Genomic DNA, 20024 nt, shown 5'->3' with positions numbered 1-20024 from the left:
GCCCTGCTGGTATTTTGGCGCTTCAATCAGGCCAGGAAGTTGATTGAATGATATTATTATTACTTTGTTGGTTTATGGCTGTTCAATCAGAAGGCTGCGAATAAAAAAAATTGGCATACAATATTTACTTACATTTTATTTATTTTGATGAGTTTTAATTTGAAATTCGATTTTTGCATGTGTGCAATGTAAAGTTATTTATTGCATTGTATTAACCTTTGCTTGTTCCATATTCAGGTTGAAGCAAAACCTGTTTGGGTTTATATAAAAAGGTTCCCTGTTCTGTCTGGAGGAAGCTTTTTTTTATTTATTTATTTATTTTTTAAATAAATAAATATCAATTTTTGTCAATTATTTTGTCTCCACTGTGTGTTTGAGTTTCACACCCCTGGTCTACACAATGTGTACGCAGCAGACGGTTCTACATTTAAGGGCTTCCTGTCCTTGCATCCAGTGCTCCAGTCAGTCGGGTTAGCACTGGATCCACTTCATAGACTGCCATATAGAAATAACATAATATATGGTAGTAATAATGGTGTTGGTGTCGGTGTCTGAGGTGAAGGCCGAGCTGCAGTGCTCACTGTTCACCTCTCTTACACACTGAGACATATGTTAATTTGGTCTCGTTTTACTCGTGTTTACGTGCCGCTCTGGACTTGTGGGCTCCGACAGCTGCTCACTCTCACCCCTTCGCGGCACCGTCCTTCACAGCTGCCTCTTTCTATTACATGCACTGTACATTTTTGTCCGTATATGGTTTTTCCTGCGTGTCTTTTTTCCGAGGAATCTTATTATTATTATTATTATTATTATTATTATTATTATTATTATTATTATCTTATTCGCCGTGAAACCGGAGGTGTGTTTCTCTCATTTCTTCCCCGCTCTGATGAGGCGCACGAGCCGGACACGTCACAGATGGCGATTACGATGAACAATGGAGTCTAAAATTAGGCCTTTATTGGCTATTCCTGACGCGTGGGTTCTATGTTCTTGTCAGTTTTTGGCATTTCTGCGCAGCACCCACAGATTGCCTTTTTTTTTTTTTAGGGATGCGTGCGTTTTCTTGTGTGACTGCATTCATTTAGAGTTGTTGCGAGCGGCGCTGGAGGAGAAAGGTCACGATCGCATTGTCACTGCCTAGTAATGAATACAAATGTAAAATATTTTTCACTCAAGACTCCGAATCCAAATCTGACTAAATCCTTCTGCATCGGGGATGTAAATAAAAACATTATTAGCCGGCAGTATTTGAAAAACAAAAAAATCAGCCGATCGACAACTTCATTACTTGTCAGTCACACTGGTGTAAACGCCTTAGGTAAGAATTCCTTAGAAACAAATATCAAGCTGCTAATTTTCTGCTTGTGGGTAAAATAACCGTTGGGGGGGGGAGGGGGAGGGAGTATATTTCTCAATATTCATTTGTTGTTCTGGTTGTCGCGATGCAGCAGCGCCAGTAGTACTGGTGTAATATGAAGAAATGGAGAAAAAAAACAGCCTCGTAAAATTTTATCAGATGGCAACAAGTTATTTTTTGCCAACTTAACAAGAGGGGGGTGGGGGGGGGGTGAAATGAATATTTTATCTTTTTTGGGAGGCACCTCTCCTCTAAACTGTAGATATTCTTGGACACACAAGAATAAACTGCGGCGGTTGAACTAAAACCGTATTATTTTTTCACTCCTCTTAACGCCGCCGTAACGGCTGGCTCCTCTTGAAGAGTGCTTTGTCTTTAATAATTAAGAGCTCAAGTTGATTTGAAATCCTTCTACATAAGACTTGCAGCTCCCCTGGGCCCGGCCTGGCAAATGTAGGATTTCATTTTTTAAGATGAAGACAGTCTCTCTCTCTCTCTCTCTCTCTCTCTCTCTCTCTCTCTCTCTCTCTCTCTCTCTAGCTCTCTCTCAGACACACTCGGGCTCTCTCTGTCTCTGCCTGCTCTTTCTTTCTCTGTGGGCTCTTATATAAGAGCCAGTTAGCAGGGCCGCGGTGCACTGGGGGATTAACGCAGGAGTCTCATTTCTGTCCTATTTTACCCCCCCCCCCCCCTCCCTATTTTCTTCTTCTCCTCCTCCTACAACCACAACTTAGCGGAGCGTCGCGCTCACCGGCTAGCCGCTCGTCGCCGGCCGTCGTCGCCGACGATAAATCATCACGGTGGCAGTAGGAAGGAGCGCAGGATGGCGCTGGGGGTGCTGGTGGTGGTGGTGGTGGTGGTGGGGGGGGTCGGAAATGAGGTCAAAATGGCAGGGGTTAAAAATAACGGCCTATTTATAGTCCGCCCACGACACCGCCGCCGTCATCGTCGGGTGACGAGGGCGAAAGCCGTTTTTGTTTTTGTTTTTGAGACTTGGCAGCGGCGATCGAAAGCTCGCATCCCCTTGACCGCGCGCGTACAGCAGCCCCTACGCCTCGCTAACAGCTAATAATAGCTGGCAAACACGAGGGAGGAGGGGTGGGGAGCGGGGCGGGGGGAGGTGGCAAGGGGTTGGGGTGGTGGTGGTGGTGGTGGTGGTGGTGGTGGGGGGCGCGCCAGCGAGCGAGCGAGCGAGCGAGCATCATCCTCCTCCTCCTCCTCCTCCTCCTCCTTCTGCAGGATTCCCTCCCCGTCTCTGCGCCTCTCCTCCTCGTCATCGCCGCTGCAGCGGGAAGCTCGCTTGTGGAGCTCTGCAGCAGCGGCAGCGGCAGCGGCAGCAGCAGTGGCAGCAGAAGCAGCAGCAGAAGCAGCAGCAGCAGCAGCAGCAGCAGCAGCAGCAGCAATAATCACAGAGCGCAGGCCTTGTTTGCTCTCCATCAGCATCTTGGCTGGTCCGTCTCTCTCTCTCTCTCTCGCTCTCTCTCTCTCTCTCTCTCTCTCTCTGTCCCTCTTTTTCTCCCGTGCCGACCTGCCGGAGGAGAGGCCGCGCTGGAACAGATCACGCAGATTCAAACACGCTACATTTGCTCTGCGTCGGAACTAATAGGACACGGAGCTCGAAAAATAACACAAAAAAGGCAGTTTTTTCCGTCTCTTCTTTTTTAAGCGCATGCTCCCCTCCCAGTTCAGCACGGACTTTGTGTATTTAGCCCCCATCACACCAACCACCCCAACACACACACACACACACACACACACACACACACACACACACACATAAACACACACTCACCCCCAAGGCAGCCTGTGCACCTTTATACCAAATGACCTTGTTTACGGACAGAACACAACCGGCCACGAGTTCCCAGACTGAATCTCATTTGGAGGGAGCGTCACGGCAGAGAGGAACAGGACTGGATGGAGGCTGGGCCGGGTCGGGCCGGGCCGGGCCGGGCCGGGCCCGGGGATTCTCGCAGACGGTCAACGCGGCCCTCTGTAAGTTGAAAAAAAAATTCCCAACACCATGGGAAAAAAACCCACGCTGCCTCCATTTTGGACGGCACGCAGGGCTTTCCCCGTCAGCCGGCTCCGGCGCCGATCCTCAAAATAACCCGGAAAAAATAAAATGTCTGCAACAAAAACGGAGGAGCCGTCTCCATTTCAGAGGGATACGCGCAGGTGAAGGAATGCGAGCGGCGGCCCGGGCTGATCAGTAGTTTGTGAGGGTGGGAGGGGGGGGGGACTTTGAAGGCAGCGATAAGCCGCTATTGATCACATCGACGGAGAAGAAAGGCTCATTTAAATCCCCTCTCCCCTCCACTCAGCAGCTTTCTCCCTCCCGGCCACGCCGTGTCATCTATTGAGCGGCAGAGTGCAGCCCCTGACAAAAGGCGATGGTCGGTCTCCATCGCACAAGGATGTGTCCTCTCACAAAAGGACTCGCAATATTCGCAGAGAGGGAGGAGGGGAGGGAGTGGAAGGGAAGGAGGGCAGGGAGGGGTGGAGCCAAGCGGAGGGGAGGGAAGGAAGGAAGGAAGGAAGGAAGGAAGGAAGGAAGGAAGGAAGGAAGGAATATCCTAACAATTTCTCCATCTTGAAAGAAGTCTGACCTTCACGTCTCATCCGATCTCACCAACTGTCTCGTCTTGGGAGAAAAAAAAAACTGAAAAAAAAAAAACAAAAACCTCCGCCAATTTCCAAGCGACGAGCGCTAAACATATTTGGTCTTTCCTGGACAAAATAACACAAGCACGCTGGAGTTTTTCTATTCTGTCTGTGCGTGTGTGTGTGTGTGTGTGTGTGTGTGTGTGTGTGTGTGTGTGTGCGCGTGCAGCCCGGGTGGTATCTGTGTTATTGGCTGAGCCTTTTCAGGGACTTGGTAATTAGATCAGACTACCTCTCCCCGAGAGTGGAGCCGGGCTCTGAGGCGACAGCTGGGAGCGCTGTTGCAATATTCCGCTCTTCCCTCCTCATGATGGAGGAGCGGCGGCAGGATTTGGCAGCCGCGGGAAACACCGCGCGCCCCCCAAAGAGCGAGGAGTAAACAAGACTGCGCATGCATGCGGAGCCCCCTGCCTCAAATACTACAATCCGCCCCCCCCCCCCCCCACCATCACCACGCACACACACACACAAGTACGAGCCTGGCGCGCCATCAGCAAACGTCACGTCTGGCGTGGCTCCATCCGGCGCGTGCGCTAGCAATCTGAGCTAATCTTTAAAGGTGCTAGCAGGTTTACTTCTGCCTTTAAATATACATGTTTACTTGGTTCAGTCATGATTTTTGCATGATTTATGCTCCCACTTTGCTCCACTAACATTTAAAGGCATCAAATCAGAGCATGAATCTGCTTGGTGTTAAGGGAAGGGGGGGGTTTATTCATTTATTTTTTAGCATCGGCGTAATAAGAAAGTTTTGAGATCAGCGTCAGAAAACGGGGATTCGCGTCACTGTCGTGCTGGCGGTGTGCTCCGCTACCAACACTCGCTGCTAAGTGACACACGCCGAGGCCTCCAAACGTAGAATTAGAAAGACAAAAGCGCGGCAAGGCGTATGTTTGGATCTCAGATTCTCGGCGCTAATAGACAGCGGGAGGCTCGGCCGTGATTATGCGACACGACGTCTGAGCTGCGCGCACCGCGGGGAGAAGAGAATGGGAGCTGCTGCGGGGAGCTGCATTCTTCATTATATTTTCATGGGATACTAGCTGATAGCTGAGCATGTCGCGGAGCACACCAACCTCTGGGGCTTAAAGCTGCATGTTTGTGTTTCACTGTTAAACTTTCATAAAGACTGGGACGTATTTAAAAAAAGAGAAAAAGAAAGGAGGAAAAGGAGCAGTGACCGGGGGGGGGGAGCGCTGATATTTTGCATGATGAAAATGAGCAGCAGCTTCTTTTCATTTGAGCCACTGCTCTGGAATGCACAAGTCTCCAGACCTTGATGAAATCCTTGTGACATCATCAGGGGTGTCTCCGCAGATTTTTCGACTCCTCGACAAAACAGTTTGCAGCCGCACGGCTCACCGGCAGGAAGAGGAAGAATGACTCTTTCACCGAGTGGCTGATTTAGATTTGCAATAGCATGTGTTGCTGTATTGCTGAAACACTGTTTGTGCCTCCTGCAGAACTAAGTAGCAATGTAGCATAAACTGACATTCACTGCAGGAAAATACTATGAACCCTTTTGTACTTACACTGTCCGAGGCCTCATTGCTAGGTTTTTTCTATTTTCATAGCTTTGTGCTGAACTACCAATACTGACACAAAACAGCAACTACCGAACGCAGTGCCACAGCCCACGTGCATGCTAACAGACCACAATGATGAAAACGGCACAAAAACACATTCCTTATCGTGCAAAACACCAAAGAAACATTTGCACTTTATTTTGTAATTTTCGAATATGCTGCATTTCAAGTCACTCTCAAAACGTGAACTGGCGGCAAGAAAAGATAAAAGCCAACAAACGGAGCCGTGGCCAAAACAGCGGCGCCTCGGGGACGCTTTGGCAGGACGTGCGCTCGCGACGTGCTCGTCCTGCTAAAGACTCTCCCCGCTTCTCCGTTAGCCATCTCCTCCACGTCCGCCGGAGCCCTGCTGCCGCGACCAGCCGGGCCCGTCTCTGCAGGTATGTGTCAGCGCGCTCGGCGTGCTCAGCGCGCTCGGCGCGCTCAGCGCGCGCAGGCATCTGGCCGGGCTGACTCTGACAGAAGCTCGTGTCTGGACGCGCTAGCGTCAAATAAAAACCTGGACCGAGCCCCGTGAACCAAATAAGAGAGGAGCCGCGAGGCAGCGGCAACTTGACAAGGACAACATATCTGAGGTAACAAGCGCACGCCGCTGCCGCTGCTGCCGCACGCACGCACGCACGCCCTCGAATTTCTCACCAACGACCCTCTCTTAATGCCTCCTGACTGGCTGTTATGCAAAAAACATGTGTCAAGCTTATATAAATGAGTTGCAGTGTTGTAAATTACCACGGTGGAAACAAAATGAATAATCTGGTGCAGTGCGGAGACGTAAATTTTTCAGGCGGTCCTCGCACAGGAAGGGCATCTCGGCACGGCGAGGAAGGACTGAGCGCCGCAGCATCCCGGAGCGGCAACAATACTGGGGCCTCTCGGCGAACGCGGACGCTAATCTGAGATCATTCGCACAAGAGACGCATGCCCGCGCACACACACACACACACAGGAAAGGGGAAGCCACGGCTCAGAGGCAAAAGCAGCGGAGCGTCGACGGACGGGAACGCCACACGGCAAATACAAAAGCATCGGCGCCAAACACAGATTCAGTGTTTGTATTGAACTGCTACATTATTGATCGCGACCGATCAATTATGGATGGCCGTCTCCTCAGAGGCATCGCGGGCCCCAACACCACAAAGACGTGTCACACGGCGGAAGGCCGTAACCGTCCCGCAGCCTCGCCCTCACTTGGGCTGTTTGGGGGCCTCGCACGCTGCTTTATAATTGATCGCGGCCGATCAATTATTGAAAGGCGGCGATCGTCACGGGGGGATGCGAGAGGCTAAAATATAAAAGGCGTTCAGTCCAAAGCAGCGATGGCGGTGCTGAGGACTCCGGTACAATGGCTGGGAAAGGGTCGGATATTTTATTTATTAAAGTGTTTCTGGTGACAGGAGGCAAAGTGTGCCTGACGCTTGTCCTTAGTTGTGGTTCAAAATCATATCTTTGACAACACTGTCAAAGATAAATGCTAAATGTGTGAATTATCAACCGTGACACCGAGCAACGGGATTGTCATTTTATGTATGTTAAATAAAAAAAAAAACGCGCCAGCAAAATACATTTTCGAGCCCAGAGGACCTCAGTAGCACTGGATGAACAGCTGGAGGACATCATTATTTAATAAGGAAGACGGAGGTAGAAATGACTGCGTGTGCTCTTTGGAAAAACAAGAACCGATCAACAACTTTGACCCCATCCTCTGACGTGAATCACTTCTTTTCTTTTGCAAGTCAAAACTGGCCAGATGTTTTACGAGTGCCATCTCAATCCTTTTAAGTAGCTTAAGCACAATTAGAGGCCGCTCAATAAGGTCCCTGCAGTAGAAATGTTTCCAATTCCAATTAACAACCTTCAAATAAGTAAAGCTACACCACGAATACATTCTTTCCTACATACATATTTATATATATATATATATATATATATATATATATATATATATATCTTTGTGTATGTATGAAAGAATGCATTTGTGGTGTAGCTTTCCTTATTTGAATATAGATATAGATATATGTGTGTATATATAGATATATATATGTGTGTGTACATATATATATATATATATATATGTATATATATATATATATATATATATATATATATATATACATATATATAGATATAGATATACATATATATATATATAGATATACATATATATATATATATATATACATATATATACATACATATATATATATATAGATATAGATATACATATATATATATATAGATATACATATATATATATATATATATATACATATATATACATACATATATATATATATAGAAATGTCTTGATTTGAAATGTTCTGCTACCATCTTAAAACTTGACTAAAAAATGAGCACGGAAGAAAACAACGAGTTGATAAAGAAATCGGAATCACGATTGTTGACTTCAATATCAAGGTCCCGTATTATGTTGAGACTTTACCAATGTTTTCTGACAGTGATATGTGCCCAGCCAGTGAATTCACCACAAATATGAAAAGTAGATCTTTTGATTCATCCTTTCACGGCTTTTCAGAAACTGTAGGCAAAAATACATAATTCCGCATAGCAGCCCTTTCTGATGTCACAAAGAGCCTGTGAGACGCCCACAGGTTAATAACAACAGCCCAAACAGGCGTTACTGCCTCCCTCTGGGGCCACCTGCCGACAAAGGTTTAGCTGGATGCAACTATTGACGCAGGTGGCTGTAAACACAGGGCTAAAATGGGCTTTCTGGACATCTCAAAGGTTTTTTGCGGCAAAATTAATGGTGTAGGATTTCTCAACAACAACAAGTTGAAAATTTAGAAGATGAAGGGATCCGTACCGGAGTCCGTAGAGCACTGTGCCGTCCGGGTGGAGTCGGATCATCCTGTTTTTGACTGTGACGCCATGGACGAAGGACTTCTTGTCGTTCAGGAAGTAGGTGTCGGGCACCCACAGCTGATCGGCCACTCGGTTATCCAGGGTCAGGTTGTAGGAGATCTCGGAGTAGGACAGCCGTTTGTCCCGCCACGCTTGCTGGAAGTACATGGTCAAGGTGTAGTCCTGCAGAGAGACGGAGAGACAGGGGGCCCTTTAGTCACAACTGGAGAGCAGACACTGAACACATAATGTTTTTTAATTGTCTGTTTTCTTCCTGGAGAGTTCAGGGTCAAGGTCAAGCTTTTCATCAGAAACAAAAAGTTACGCAAAAAAAAATGGACAGACATGGAAGTGAGTTGAAGTTGGTTTTTGGAATTCTGAGGTTTTAAATGAAATGGCTCATTGAAAATTTGACTCAGACTGTGACCTCAGCATCCAGTTACACCTTATTTCCGATGGCTAAGCTTCCTCATGCAACTCATCTTATTGTTATAACAATACAATACATGCTTTCCAAGCACTTTCAGTCGTTGAACAAATCAGGTGAAGAAAAAAACAAACTTCGCTCCATAGTAAACTGATTGGTTTGGTGCTGAGCAGGATGCATCAAAAAGCCAAGGAGGCGGTAGACAAATAGAAATGTTGAAATCAAATCTTGAAAGTGAGCTTGGGAAGAAGCGGGTATTGCAAAAGGATGGATGGATGGATGGATTTCAACTCATGTGCTCATGTGTTGCTGTCTATAAAAGCTCCAACCATGGGAAAATGACACCGGAAGCCAATGAGACATAAAGTGAGCTCACCCCCACTCAGGATACACAGAGAAACTTCAGTTTATCAATTATCAAATATTTAATTATCCATTTCATGAAGCATATAGGAAACCCCTCTCAACCACTTCCCAAACCACCAGTTATGCGTCCAGTTTTCCATTTCATCCTCTCAGTTTGAAGACCACCAACCAGCAACGCACAATGAACCAAAAGCCAGCTTATCGTAATAATAATTACGCTGCAGACTGAAGAAACGCTTGGACCATATTTCAGGTGGTGCCCTGCCCTGTGAGTGTTTGTTCATATCTCAATCCCGCTATCATCCCGAGCGACAGCGATCTCGGTCCCGCCGACTGTGGCTGTGTTGTTCTTTGGAGTCTGCATAGTGAGAAGGTCAGCCAAAAGGTTGATGTTGGTCTGAAAGGCCGCGGCCCGGACCAGAGGCCGTGGTCGCTGGGGGACGAGGACGGGAGGGGGATGGAGGTGGGGGAGGGGGGCACTGTTCAACAATCCCCGCCTAATTTTGAGACTGCGCCCGCAGGGGGGGAGGCCTCTGTCAGCTGGCCCGCCGAGAATATCTGCTTCCACTTGAACAAATAAGAGCTCCTCTCCGCCAAAAAAACACAGACAAAACTCCTTGTTATGCAAGTGGCCAGAGGTTCCGCAGCTGAGTTCCATTTTCTTTGCTCGTCGTGCTGCGGCTCGAGCGAGCATGCGCGTGCCGACACACACACACACGTGCGCGCGCACACACACACACACACACACACACACACACACACACACACGCACGCACACACTCTGCCGCCGAATTAGAATATGAGATTTTCAGGCCGCTGTGAGATTTCGCAGAGAGGGAGAGAGAGAGAGAGAGAGAGAGAGAGAGAGAGAGAGAGAGAGGGAGAGAGAGAGAAAGAGAGCTTTCCAGAATTAGCCTCGGTGGGAGAAACTGCATCGATACTGTATAGTTTATTTTTACCCGCGCTAAGCGGCGTGGCGGTAAACTGCATCTCCTCCTCGCCCGCTCTCCCTGCGCGCGTCTCCTTTCTCTGCTTTCTCGCTCTTAAAATAAGACTCACACCCACACAGCACAGCACAGCACAGCACAGCACAGCGCGGCGCGGCAGTGGAAACACGGCACTGCAGTCGGGTTGCAGTGAATTGCAGTGTGATCGATGGGGGGGGGGGTGGGGTGGGGAGGGTTGGACGAGGCCCCCGGAGTTTTCCCACGGCGGGCCCCGCTAACGCAACGCCGCCGCTAACTGACGCGACGCGTCGTCCGAGCAACGCCGCTGCCGTTTTTTTATTATTATTTTTTTATTTTCACTCTCGGACTGTTAACGTTTGGCGCGCGCGACCAAAGAGCTGCAGAAAAAAGGGCATCTAAAAATACATGGGGCGGCTGCCATGATGATTTTCTCTTTTTTTTTTTTTCCAGCGCTAAGAAGTCAGGCGAGGACGACCGCGTCCTCATCCTGTTTTACAAGAGTCTCCCTGTGAAGCTCCCACTCCGGCTTATTATCGGCCTGTCGATCGGATGTCTCTATCACCTTTGGGATCACTTGGCGGGCGCCTACAGGCTCGGCGCGGCGCGCTCTCAAGGCTCCCGCTACGTGTTTTTCTTTGCTGACGAAGGAATCGCAGGAAAGAACGAAGGGGCCGAACGAACGGCGAGATCATTAAAGGGGGGTGCGGACACGACGAGATGACATCCTGCGATTAAGGGCAACGGTTTTGTTTAAAAAAGGCTAAATTCTTTTAATATCAGAGACAATCACCATCAGCAGCTACATTTCCATTATCCCTAGAACTGCGCCAAACCTAAATATTGCAACAACAAAAAAAAACCTCTCAAATCGCAATTGCGCTTTGCCAAATTTTTAAAAACATCGCTTTTATTTGGGGAAAAACCGTAATGGAAACACAGCCACGAACTACTGTCTCAGTTCTCAATTTAAAAAAAATAAATATGAGTGAGAGATACATAGAACATAGGATTTAAAAAAAAACTAGATAGTCCCACATATAGCAATGTGTAGATGGGTTAAGTTGAGGCAACTGGACTGGTTTTGCTGTCTTGAAGGCGTTTGGCTTTTCATCCGAAAGGCTTCTACAAGTCTTCAGGCTTCTTCAGAACTGAAGAGGCCTTTCGGATGGGAGGCCAAACGCCTTGAAGACAGCGAAACCAGTCCAGTTGCCTCAACTTCACCCATCTACACTGAGATGACCAGACGACTGAGAACCTTCACAGACACATACAATAATATGCTATTTGGTTTTAGGGAGTTTGACAAACCCTACAAGTTGTTTTAAAGCCCGGAATTACAAGAGATTAGTTTCAGACGCTTAAAGTCCATCATTCAGATTCCTACAGGTTTCAAGCAAAACAAACAACAACAGTTATTCCAAGCAGCGGGATGTTTTTTTTTTTCTGCGGATCTGCTGAACACAGCTGTAAGGCACTGGAAATAAAATATTGTTTGGTGAAGAGGAAGTGATCTGGGAGACGGCTCCCTGGCTCTGTTATATTCAGGACATGGACGCTGTTAAACTGGCACAACAAATGGAACGTTTCCTAATTCCCTCTGCGCATCCAGCTGCTGAAGAGCCCAAAGAAATTGTTTTTCACAAGGGGAGGCCAAGCTTTGATGGGGATTAGACGACCCTTCTGTTTATCGCATTCAATCTGATTGGTCAACTACCAGTCAGGTATGTTACTGCAGGTTAAATCAGATCGACACTAAAAAGAAGATCATCATCATTATCAGAGACAGTTGGAAGTAAAGTAAAACATGCATCCACTGAGAGAGAAAAAAACATTTTACGTCTTTACACATAGAAATAATGTGAATAAGGCCTCTTTGAGCTGCGGCATTTATTTACATTATGCAGGAGCTTCTTAGTTTTGATCTAAATACAACTTTTACACACACACAGCCAGTCACTCTGATGAGCTCACTCAGACGAACAGAAAACTATTACGATTGCGAGATATCGAGACAGATAAATGGGGTTTGCAAGGTCATGTGACCGTAGCTTAAATGCTAATGAATATATTACTTTAGGGCTGGGTGGCACAGTGGTGCAGTGGTGAGCACTGCCGCCTCACAGTGAGAAGGTCACCACTTCCATCAATGTTCTCCCCCTGTGTCCAAGCGGCTTCCCTCCATGCACTCCGGCTTCCGTCCACAGCTCAGTGACATGCACATCAGGCCAACCCACCGGCTATGAAATGTCCATAAAGGCGTGCGTGCGAGCGCTTGTTTGTCTCTACGTGGCCCCGTGATAAATTGGCAACTTGTCCAAGTCGCAACTCTGCCATTGCCCCGAAGACAGCTTGGGTCGACTCGTGTAGCCCCGCAGCACTCAGTAAAGGAGAAGCAGTGACATAAAAAGGATAAATCGATGGATGGATGGATGGAAGGAAGGAAGGACGAATGGATGGATGATGAATGATGGATGTAAGGACGGATGGATGGATTGAAGGAAGTAAGAATGGATGGATGATGGATGGAAGGAAGGGTCGGTGGATGGAAGGATGGATGGATGATGGATGGATAGAAGGAAGGTAGAATGAACGGATTGATGGATGGATGGAAGGATTGTTGGATGGATTATGGATGGATGGATGGAAGGAAGGACGGATGGATGGATTGAAGGAAGTAAGAATGGATGGATAATGGATGGAAGGAAGGGTCAGTGGACGAAAGGACGGATGGATGACGGATGGATAGAGGGAAGGAAGAAAGGAAGGATTGATGGATAGATGGAAGGATGGATGGATTATGGACGGAAGGAAGGAAGGGTGGATTGGATGGATGGATTATGGACGGAAGGAAGGAAGGGTGGATTGGATGGATGGATTATGGACGGAAGGAAGGAAGGGTGGATTGGATGGATATAAGGAAGGATGGAATGGATGGATGGATGGGATGGAAAATTGGGTAGATGGAAGGAAGGAAGGAAGGAAGGAAGGAAGGATGGAAAGAGGTGCGCGTCATTGCGATGATGATTAAGTTTCTTATCATTCATTTTTCTTGCGTGTGTTTTATTTGTATGTGTTCAGTTGGTGGTGGTGGTGGTGGTGGTGGGGGTCTAAGAGTATAGAGAGGACACCTGGGCCTGCATGCTGCCTCCTGGCTGTGCTCTAATGGCAGCGTAATTACGGCCCCACAGATGGTGCTACTCGACTCTGCCTGGACTCCACTTGAGCTTCAAAGCGGTGCCATCCCCCTTTCACACACACACACACACACACACACACACACACACACACGCACACACACACACACAACCACTACCTCCTTTCGGTTCAAAGTTATTGTTCAAATGAATCTGCTCCATGAACTATTGTGCTGCCGGGGAGCTCATGACAAGGACAGAGAGGTGTTGCACCACTACTGTGCAGAAATACATGGCAGGAGGAAGCAGAACTGCTGCTGTTTCCACGAGGAAAGAAATCCCCCTAATGCTCATTCTGGTGTCTTGGCAGAATGCAACAGCGCAAGAAAACCAAGCGAAAACCCCTCGCACGTGTGATCAATGCCTAATTTTTTTTAAAGCGAACGCGACCATTTGAAGCATCTCTGGAATACCAATCATCACAGGGGAACATTTTGTCCCGGACTCTGCCAGTGCAGAGGAGCAGGTGAGGAGGATTCCTGCAGATGAGTGAGAGACGGACCATCACCGCGCTGCTTCTGCTGCTGCAATGTCGGTCTCCAACAGCGACCTTCAGTCTCCTTGTCACATGCGCTCCTTTTAAAAAAAACAACAAAAAAACAGCACTTTGACGTTGCTAAGGGAGCATCGGCGAGGGAGACATCTTGTGGAGAGCGTCAACATTTTCACCTACTCGACCCCCCTCCCCCTCCAGCCGCCCCTAAAAAAAAAAACACCAATAACTGTCATGACAGCAGGCAGACGACGCGACAAACCGTGAGAAGGTGAGGGACGCGAAGGCTGGTTGCACAGCGCAGCTAGCTGCGTTTTACCCCGGCTAACCGAACCCCATTAAGAAAGAACGAGACAGACTGACAAGGAGCACATTTGTTTTTCCCCGAGAAATCTGACAGGCCGCAGTCGTTACAAGACCTCCATTACAACTACATCAGCTGTCACACGCCGACACTGGAGGGGGAGGGGAGGGGAGAGTTGGGGGAGCGGGGACGCCGACGGACCAGCTGAAAACGACACGCACTCCTCCCGAGGTTGAGACTCAAAGGACCGGCTCACGCTAATGCATTTCGTTGCGTTTCGAACCACCAGAACAACTGTAACGCTGTGTTGCCGTTATGCGTCTCGGTGACAAAGCAGCCCAGCAGGACACGTTGTTTATCCGTCTCAATGAATAAGAAAAACAGCACTTGCACTGGCACAACAGCTCTTAGGTAGCATGTTTGCTATTTATAAATCTTACAATGACGGAGGAGACCCCCATAATTGGGTAATTATAACATATTCAAGCTAACGATGGTAGCTCAGATTTTCTGTAGGGTTTTGCTTAGGCAGCCTTTAAGTTGGAAAATGGAGACAAGTCATTACATTATTACTTATGGACTATTTGGGAAAGCTGAGCTGCCTTGGCTGGGGTCGGTGCTCTCCCAGCGTTTCTCCTTATCGGACAAACATATCAGTACTTTATAGTGTGGTACTGTAAAGTGCAGTTTGTTGCCAAAACACACTCTCAAAAAGCTCTGTATTCCACACTTTTAAAAAATAATGTACAGATTTTTTTTAAAATCCGGGGATTTCCTTCGCCACGAGTGAGTCGGACGGATTAAAAAGGTGATTTCAGCCGCTGAAAAGGGAGGGGGAAAAAAAAGAAGGGCGGGGACTCCCCCCTTCATGAACTCTCGGCGCCAGAGTCGTTATGTCTGGTTCTCTCTGCACTCCGCGGCTCTACTGGAACGGACAGACGTCCACCATATTGCCGACACTTCCCCCTGCTGTGTCCTGCAGCTGCAGCAGAAACGGAGTCGCGGTGGGAAGGGTGGGGGGGAATCTGCTGATTAGAACGAAACGCGCCGTGACGAGGAGACGAGGAGACGTTCGGACGACAACAACAACGCGCTCGTCTGCAGACGTTCCCGAGCCTGCTTGCTTGCGTACGCGCGTGTGTGTGTGTGTGTGTGTAAAAAAAACAAAAAGAAAAAAAGCTGGAGGAGATGCCACAGCTCGTCGGCCAGTCGAGCCGAGTGCATCCGTTTGATGTGTTTGTTAAGTTCAGGCTCCAAATTAACTGTTGGGAATCGTCGTGGGGGGGGGGCGGGGGGGGGAGTGGAAGGAGGGGGGGAGTTAGTGCATTCTGAATGAGTTGTTCACATCCGGAGGGCGGAAGTGACAACATGGACGCCTCCATGACTCTCTTTCCAATGGGCCATTTTTCAGGCTACTTAGCTTCAGTGGAGAAAGTGCCTGACAGAATCATTAAGGGAGTCGTCAGCACATTAAAGGCTTTTAATGGAGATGCTATCATACAGGCTGTTTCAAGACGCGCTGCTTCTTTTGGTTATGGCCATTAGCGCGGCGTAGCGCCATCAATTTAAACGTGGCCTAACTTCACTCCGCTGGCCGCACAAATCCAGGGGTGCAGATTAAGTCATTAGAAGTAATTACGAACTTGCAGGTAAAAAGAGGAATTATCTTTTATTAGATTGGATCTGATGTGCTAAGGCGTCAAACGCCCCGGATTCGGACTAAGTTCTTTTCTTTTTTTTTTTTAAGAGGATAATGAGTTTGGCCAAAATAACGCAACAAGGATTATTTGCTTCTGAGCATTCAAACCACATTTGCGAAACAGAATTTTATTTCTAAGTCCACTGTGATCGTCTAAACTGTAATCTTGAGGCTTCCTCACATCTTCACATAATCGGAAGCGTGTGCCCAAAAATGGTCGATGTTCATCGGTTACTCCGCTATGTGTCACTGATATTGGTTCATGACGAACAACATTTACAACGTCGACCAGCTACAGTGAGGTCTTCAGATCGTTGACCCAATGGACCTACTGGGAAATGAGCCCAACAATCAATCTCGTGTCACTAACGATGGAGCTGTCAATGACATCACATGACACAAATACAAAAACATGTTAAAATATGCAGAGATCAGTTTTGGAACAGCTTTTCATCATTCAGAATAAATTGGAATTCGACATGCTTGAATTAAAAGGAGGGTTGAGGAATTCACAGCTTCACTGTTTGAATAAGACCTGAGCATCTTTGGGTGGTGGGTATCTATGAATCAGGAAGAACTGCATTGTGGGTAGTATCTTAATATTTGTATATATAGGACAAGATATGGCTAGCTTAAAAAAAAACAACTTATTTCCAAATCATACAAACATTCCTCCTTACTGCCTCGATTCAGATACTTCAACTATTTACATATTTCTCATCGTTATTCTTAAGAATCGAAATCTAAAAAAAAAAAAATTCAAAAACACACTTCCTGAATCATAAACCTTGAAAAAGTCCCAAGGAAAAGAAAAAAAGGAGAAAAAGAAAAACAGGCCTCTGTGCTTCTCCCTCACATCTTGACATCCACCAAAAACGGCAGCGTCGTCATGGCAACACCGAGTAAAAATAACACAAGCTTATTTTCCACAAGCTGAAAATAAAATGGAACAGGATCAGTTTGGACAAACAAGATCAAAATGGTTGCTGCTAATTCACAAACACGCGCGCGGGCAACCACAGGCACGGTGTCGGGGCTGCGATGTGACGCCCGGGCCGTGTTCCCCCCCCCGGTTATGGACACCCCCCCCTCACCTCACCCCCTCCCCTCCCCCCCATCCCCAACTCCTCTTCCTCCCCCCTCCCTCCCCCGTTGATCTGCCTGCTAGATCCCCTTACTCACGTACCGACAGCAGAAACCGGCAATTGTCGGTGTAACGATGGTAATAAAGGCAACGCTCACGCCCCACTAATTCCTCCATCCCAGAAGCCACCACAGCTGGTTTGTTTAAATCTTTTAATTCACGGGCAGCTAATTAACATTCAGAGAGCGGTATTATGGCGCAGGCAGCGCCTCTTAACAACCGCCAACCTCAGGTATTTTACATGTAATTATTACCGAGCGAGTTGAGGGGAAAGAAGGAGGAAGGAGACGGGGGTGGGGGAGGGGGATACTCATTTAGCCGCCCTCCGAGCGAGCGAGCGCACGCCACGTATGGACGGACGGCGAGGATGTCATTAGGCAGCGCCGATGCATTGCTGAGACAACAGACTCCACTTTTATTTAATCAGCTGCGTGCGCGCGGAGAACCTCTTTAATGCGCCGCGGCCGGGGTTGGGTTTCCTGGATCTGTTATTTCAGCAGAAAGGAAAAGGAAGCAGCACTATGCAAATGCAATTTTCAGCTGCTAAGTGGAGGAGATGGGTGACGGAGCGAGATGCCGGCAGTGAGCAAAGCGTGAGCTGCACGGGAAGGGAAGAAGGAAGAGGGTGGGACGGTGGGATGGTGGGTGGGAGGGTGGTGGGTGTGTGTGTGTGTGTGTGTGTGTGGGGGGGCTCAGACATGATATTATGCCCGTGTTCCGTATTTTGCACGAAACCCCCGTGAGTCAGCAGAGACCACCCAGCGAGGAAGTGTGGTCACACCTCGGACTCGGAGGACACTTCCCTCTCAAAATAGCACATTTGTAATGTCATGTAGCCTCGCTCCGACTGACCCGCACATTTCTATTGGCCGACAACACGGCTGACCTTTGGGCCTCGCGGAATCACATGGGACTCGGGCACTTCGAGTGACTCGGCCGACGCCGCAGACACGTGTGAAAGCTGACCTCTTGTTTGTGCACATCACACACACACACACACACACACACACACACACACACACACACACACACACACGACATAGAGACACACGCAACGACAAAGTCGGTCCCGTTTCTTAGCCACTCCAGCAGCCGTCGTGGCCTTTCAGGACGGAAGATGCTAACGAAAAATAAAAATAAATATGCCACAATGGCTTCAATCAGCCCGGGCTGAAACCTAGAGTTCATCCTCCACCACGGGCATTTTTATCTTTAATTAGAAGAGCAAGCAGCTGTCTGCACGCAGCCAAAACCCAGCGCACCGCCACCATGGCGGGATCTGCTCGCTCGCTGCAACACACGACAGGTCACACAGCGCTAACACAACGAGCCCAAGCTTGTCGCTGGACTGTTCACCTCGCACTTAGAGCCAAGACAAGTTTGACGGGATTTGGGTGTGGGAAATCGGGTTGTAAGGCAAAAAGAATCCAACTTCAAAAAAACAAACAAAAACAATCTGAGTCAAATTTACAAGTGGATTAAAAGTATGGAAAAACAAATAAAGGATCTTCTTTGGGACCGGCCACCGATACAAAGCCCCCCCTGGCCCGGAGAAACATCCACAAGAATAAATTCATACCCGTTGCCATTAACATTTTAAACACGACAGCTTGATATTATTTATTGATTATCCATTTATTGTTTTAGTCTTAAAATTACAGTGTTTAAATCGTATACTGTTTTTTCACAGAAATCGAACTCTCTCTGGTTTTATGTGGGCCACGTCAAAGACGATTTTCTGTTACGACAGATAATAACGTTTTTTTTTTCTGATTCTGATTCTGACCTGTCTCTAAAGTTTTAAGTCAAAACATTCACATTGTTTGAATTGTTTTTTTGTTGCGAGCATGTTGGTAATATATTGAGAGAGTAATTGACCAAATCCATGCTTGACGTTTTGGATTTCCTACCTATGGAGCACTTCTGGGTCGGCCTTTCAATTCTAAAAACATGAATTATCATTATTTATGATTTTTTTTTTTCAATATCCCAACGCCTCCTAAACAGCCAATATTTCCAAAACGTCCCAGATATTATTTACGTAAGGGATGATTCACGATTTCTTAAAAGACCACGACGGCGGGTTAGCGCACCGCTTTCCGAGCTGCCGTGTGGCAGCTGGAGGTACTGCAGCCAGTTCTCCTCAATCCCTTGGTGGAGATGGAAAATCATTAGGGAGCAGCGTGAAGACAGTTGCAGCAATCTTCACCTCACTCCCACCCTCTTCCTCACAGCATCCCCTGCTCATCTCCTCTCCTCTCCGTGTTGTCCCCCCTCCCCCCTCATCACTTTAATCTTAAAGGCGGCTTCCCCCTGATGAGGAAGATCAAAGTGGCCCCGCAGCGAGTGCAGGTCAGCGACCTCATCCCCGTGATCTCGCCTGCTCTGTGATTTTTATTGATTTCTCCAAGATCGGCCCTCTACTGTATAAGAAGGCTGCTTGGAAAGAAGAGCAGGGCTTCCAAATGCATTATATAAGTGGCGAAAAGCTTGTTGTTATTTCTGTTTTTTGTCATTATTGCCATTTCTCAAGGTGACGGCGACGCTTGGAGCACTCAGGTTGTCCCACGTTTACTCTTTCCCCCCCCCCCCTTTTGTCTAAATTTGTCCGTCACGTCACAGGGATTCTTGTGCAGATCTGGCAGGCCGAGCTTTTCCCCGGAAATGAGCGAGATGAACGCTTTCGCTCATAGCCACAGGGAGCCGCGTGACGTCAGCCGCCATTCACTGTTTGTGTGCACGGTGTTGTGGATGTGCCACGCACGCACACACACACACACACACACGCACACACACACACACGCACAGACACACGCACACGCACACGGATGCACGGAGGCAGTGGGTTGGGTGTTTTTTTTTCTTTCCTTCTTCTCCTTTTTTTTCCAGATGAATGCTCGCATAGATAGAGGCCTCGTTCTTAAGTAAGATAACCCTTTGGAGGCAAGGCAGAGGTG

The 20024-nt window shown here is 47.8% G+C and overlaps 1 protein-coding gene across 2 annotated transcripts in view; it reads right to left on the bottom strand.

Moving 5' to 3' along the window:
• gabrb2a (gamma-aminobutyric acid type A receptor subunit beta2a) overlaps positions 1–20024 on the bottom strand; it is a 35363-nt gene that overhangs the window by 12326 nt on the left and 3013 nt on the right. For both annotated transcript variants that reach the window (XM_076032888.1, XM_076032887.1), the window contains exon 4: positions 8435–8655. In XM_076032888.1, coding sequence (XP_075889003.1) covers positions 8435–8655 — 221 coding nt within the window. The remainder of the gene's footprint in view (positions 1–8434; positions 8656–20024) is intronic.

This window comes from Nelusetta ayraudi, unplaced genomic scaffold (genome assembly GCF_046127955.1).
Source record: "Nelusetta ayraudi isolate G7.1 ecotype Tasmania unplaced genomic scaffold, CSIRO-AGI_Nayr_v1 ptg000039l, whole genome shotgun sequence".
In the NCBI taxonomy this organism is placed as follows: domain Eukaryota; kingdom Metazoa; phylum Chordata; class Actinopteri; order Tetraodontiformes; family Monacanthidae; genus Nelusetta; species Nelusetta ayraudi.
This window is presented reverse-complemented; position numbering and strand designations above follow the sequence as displayed.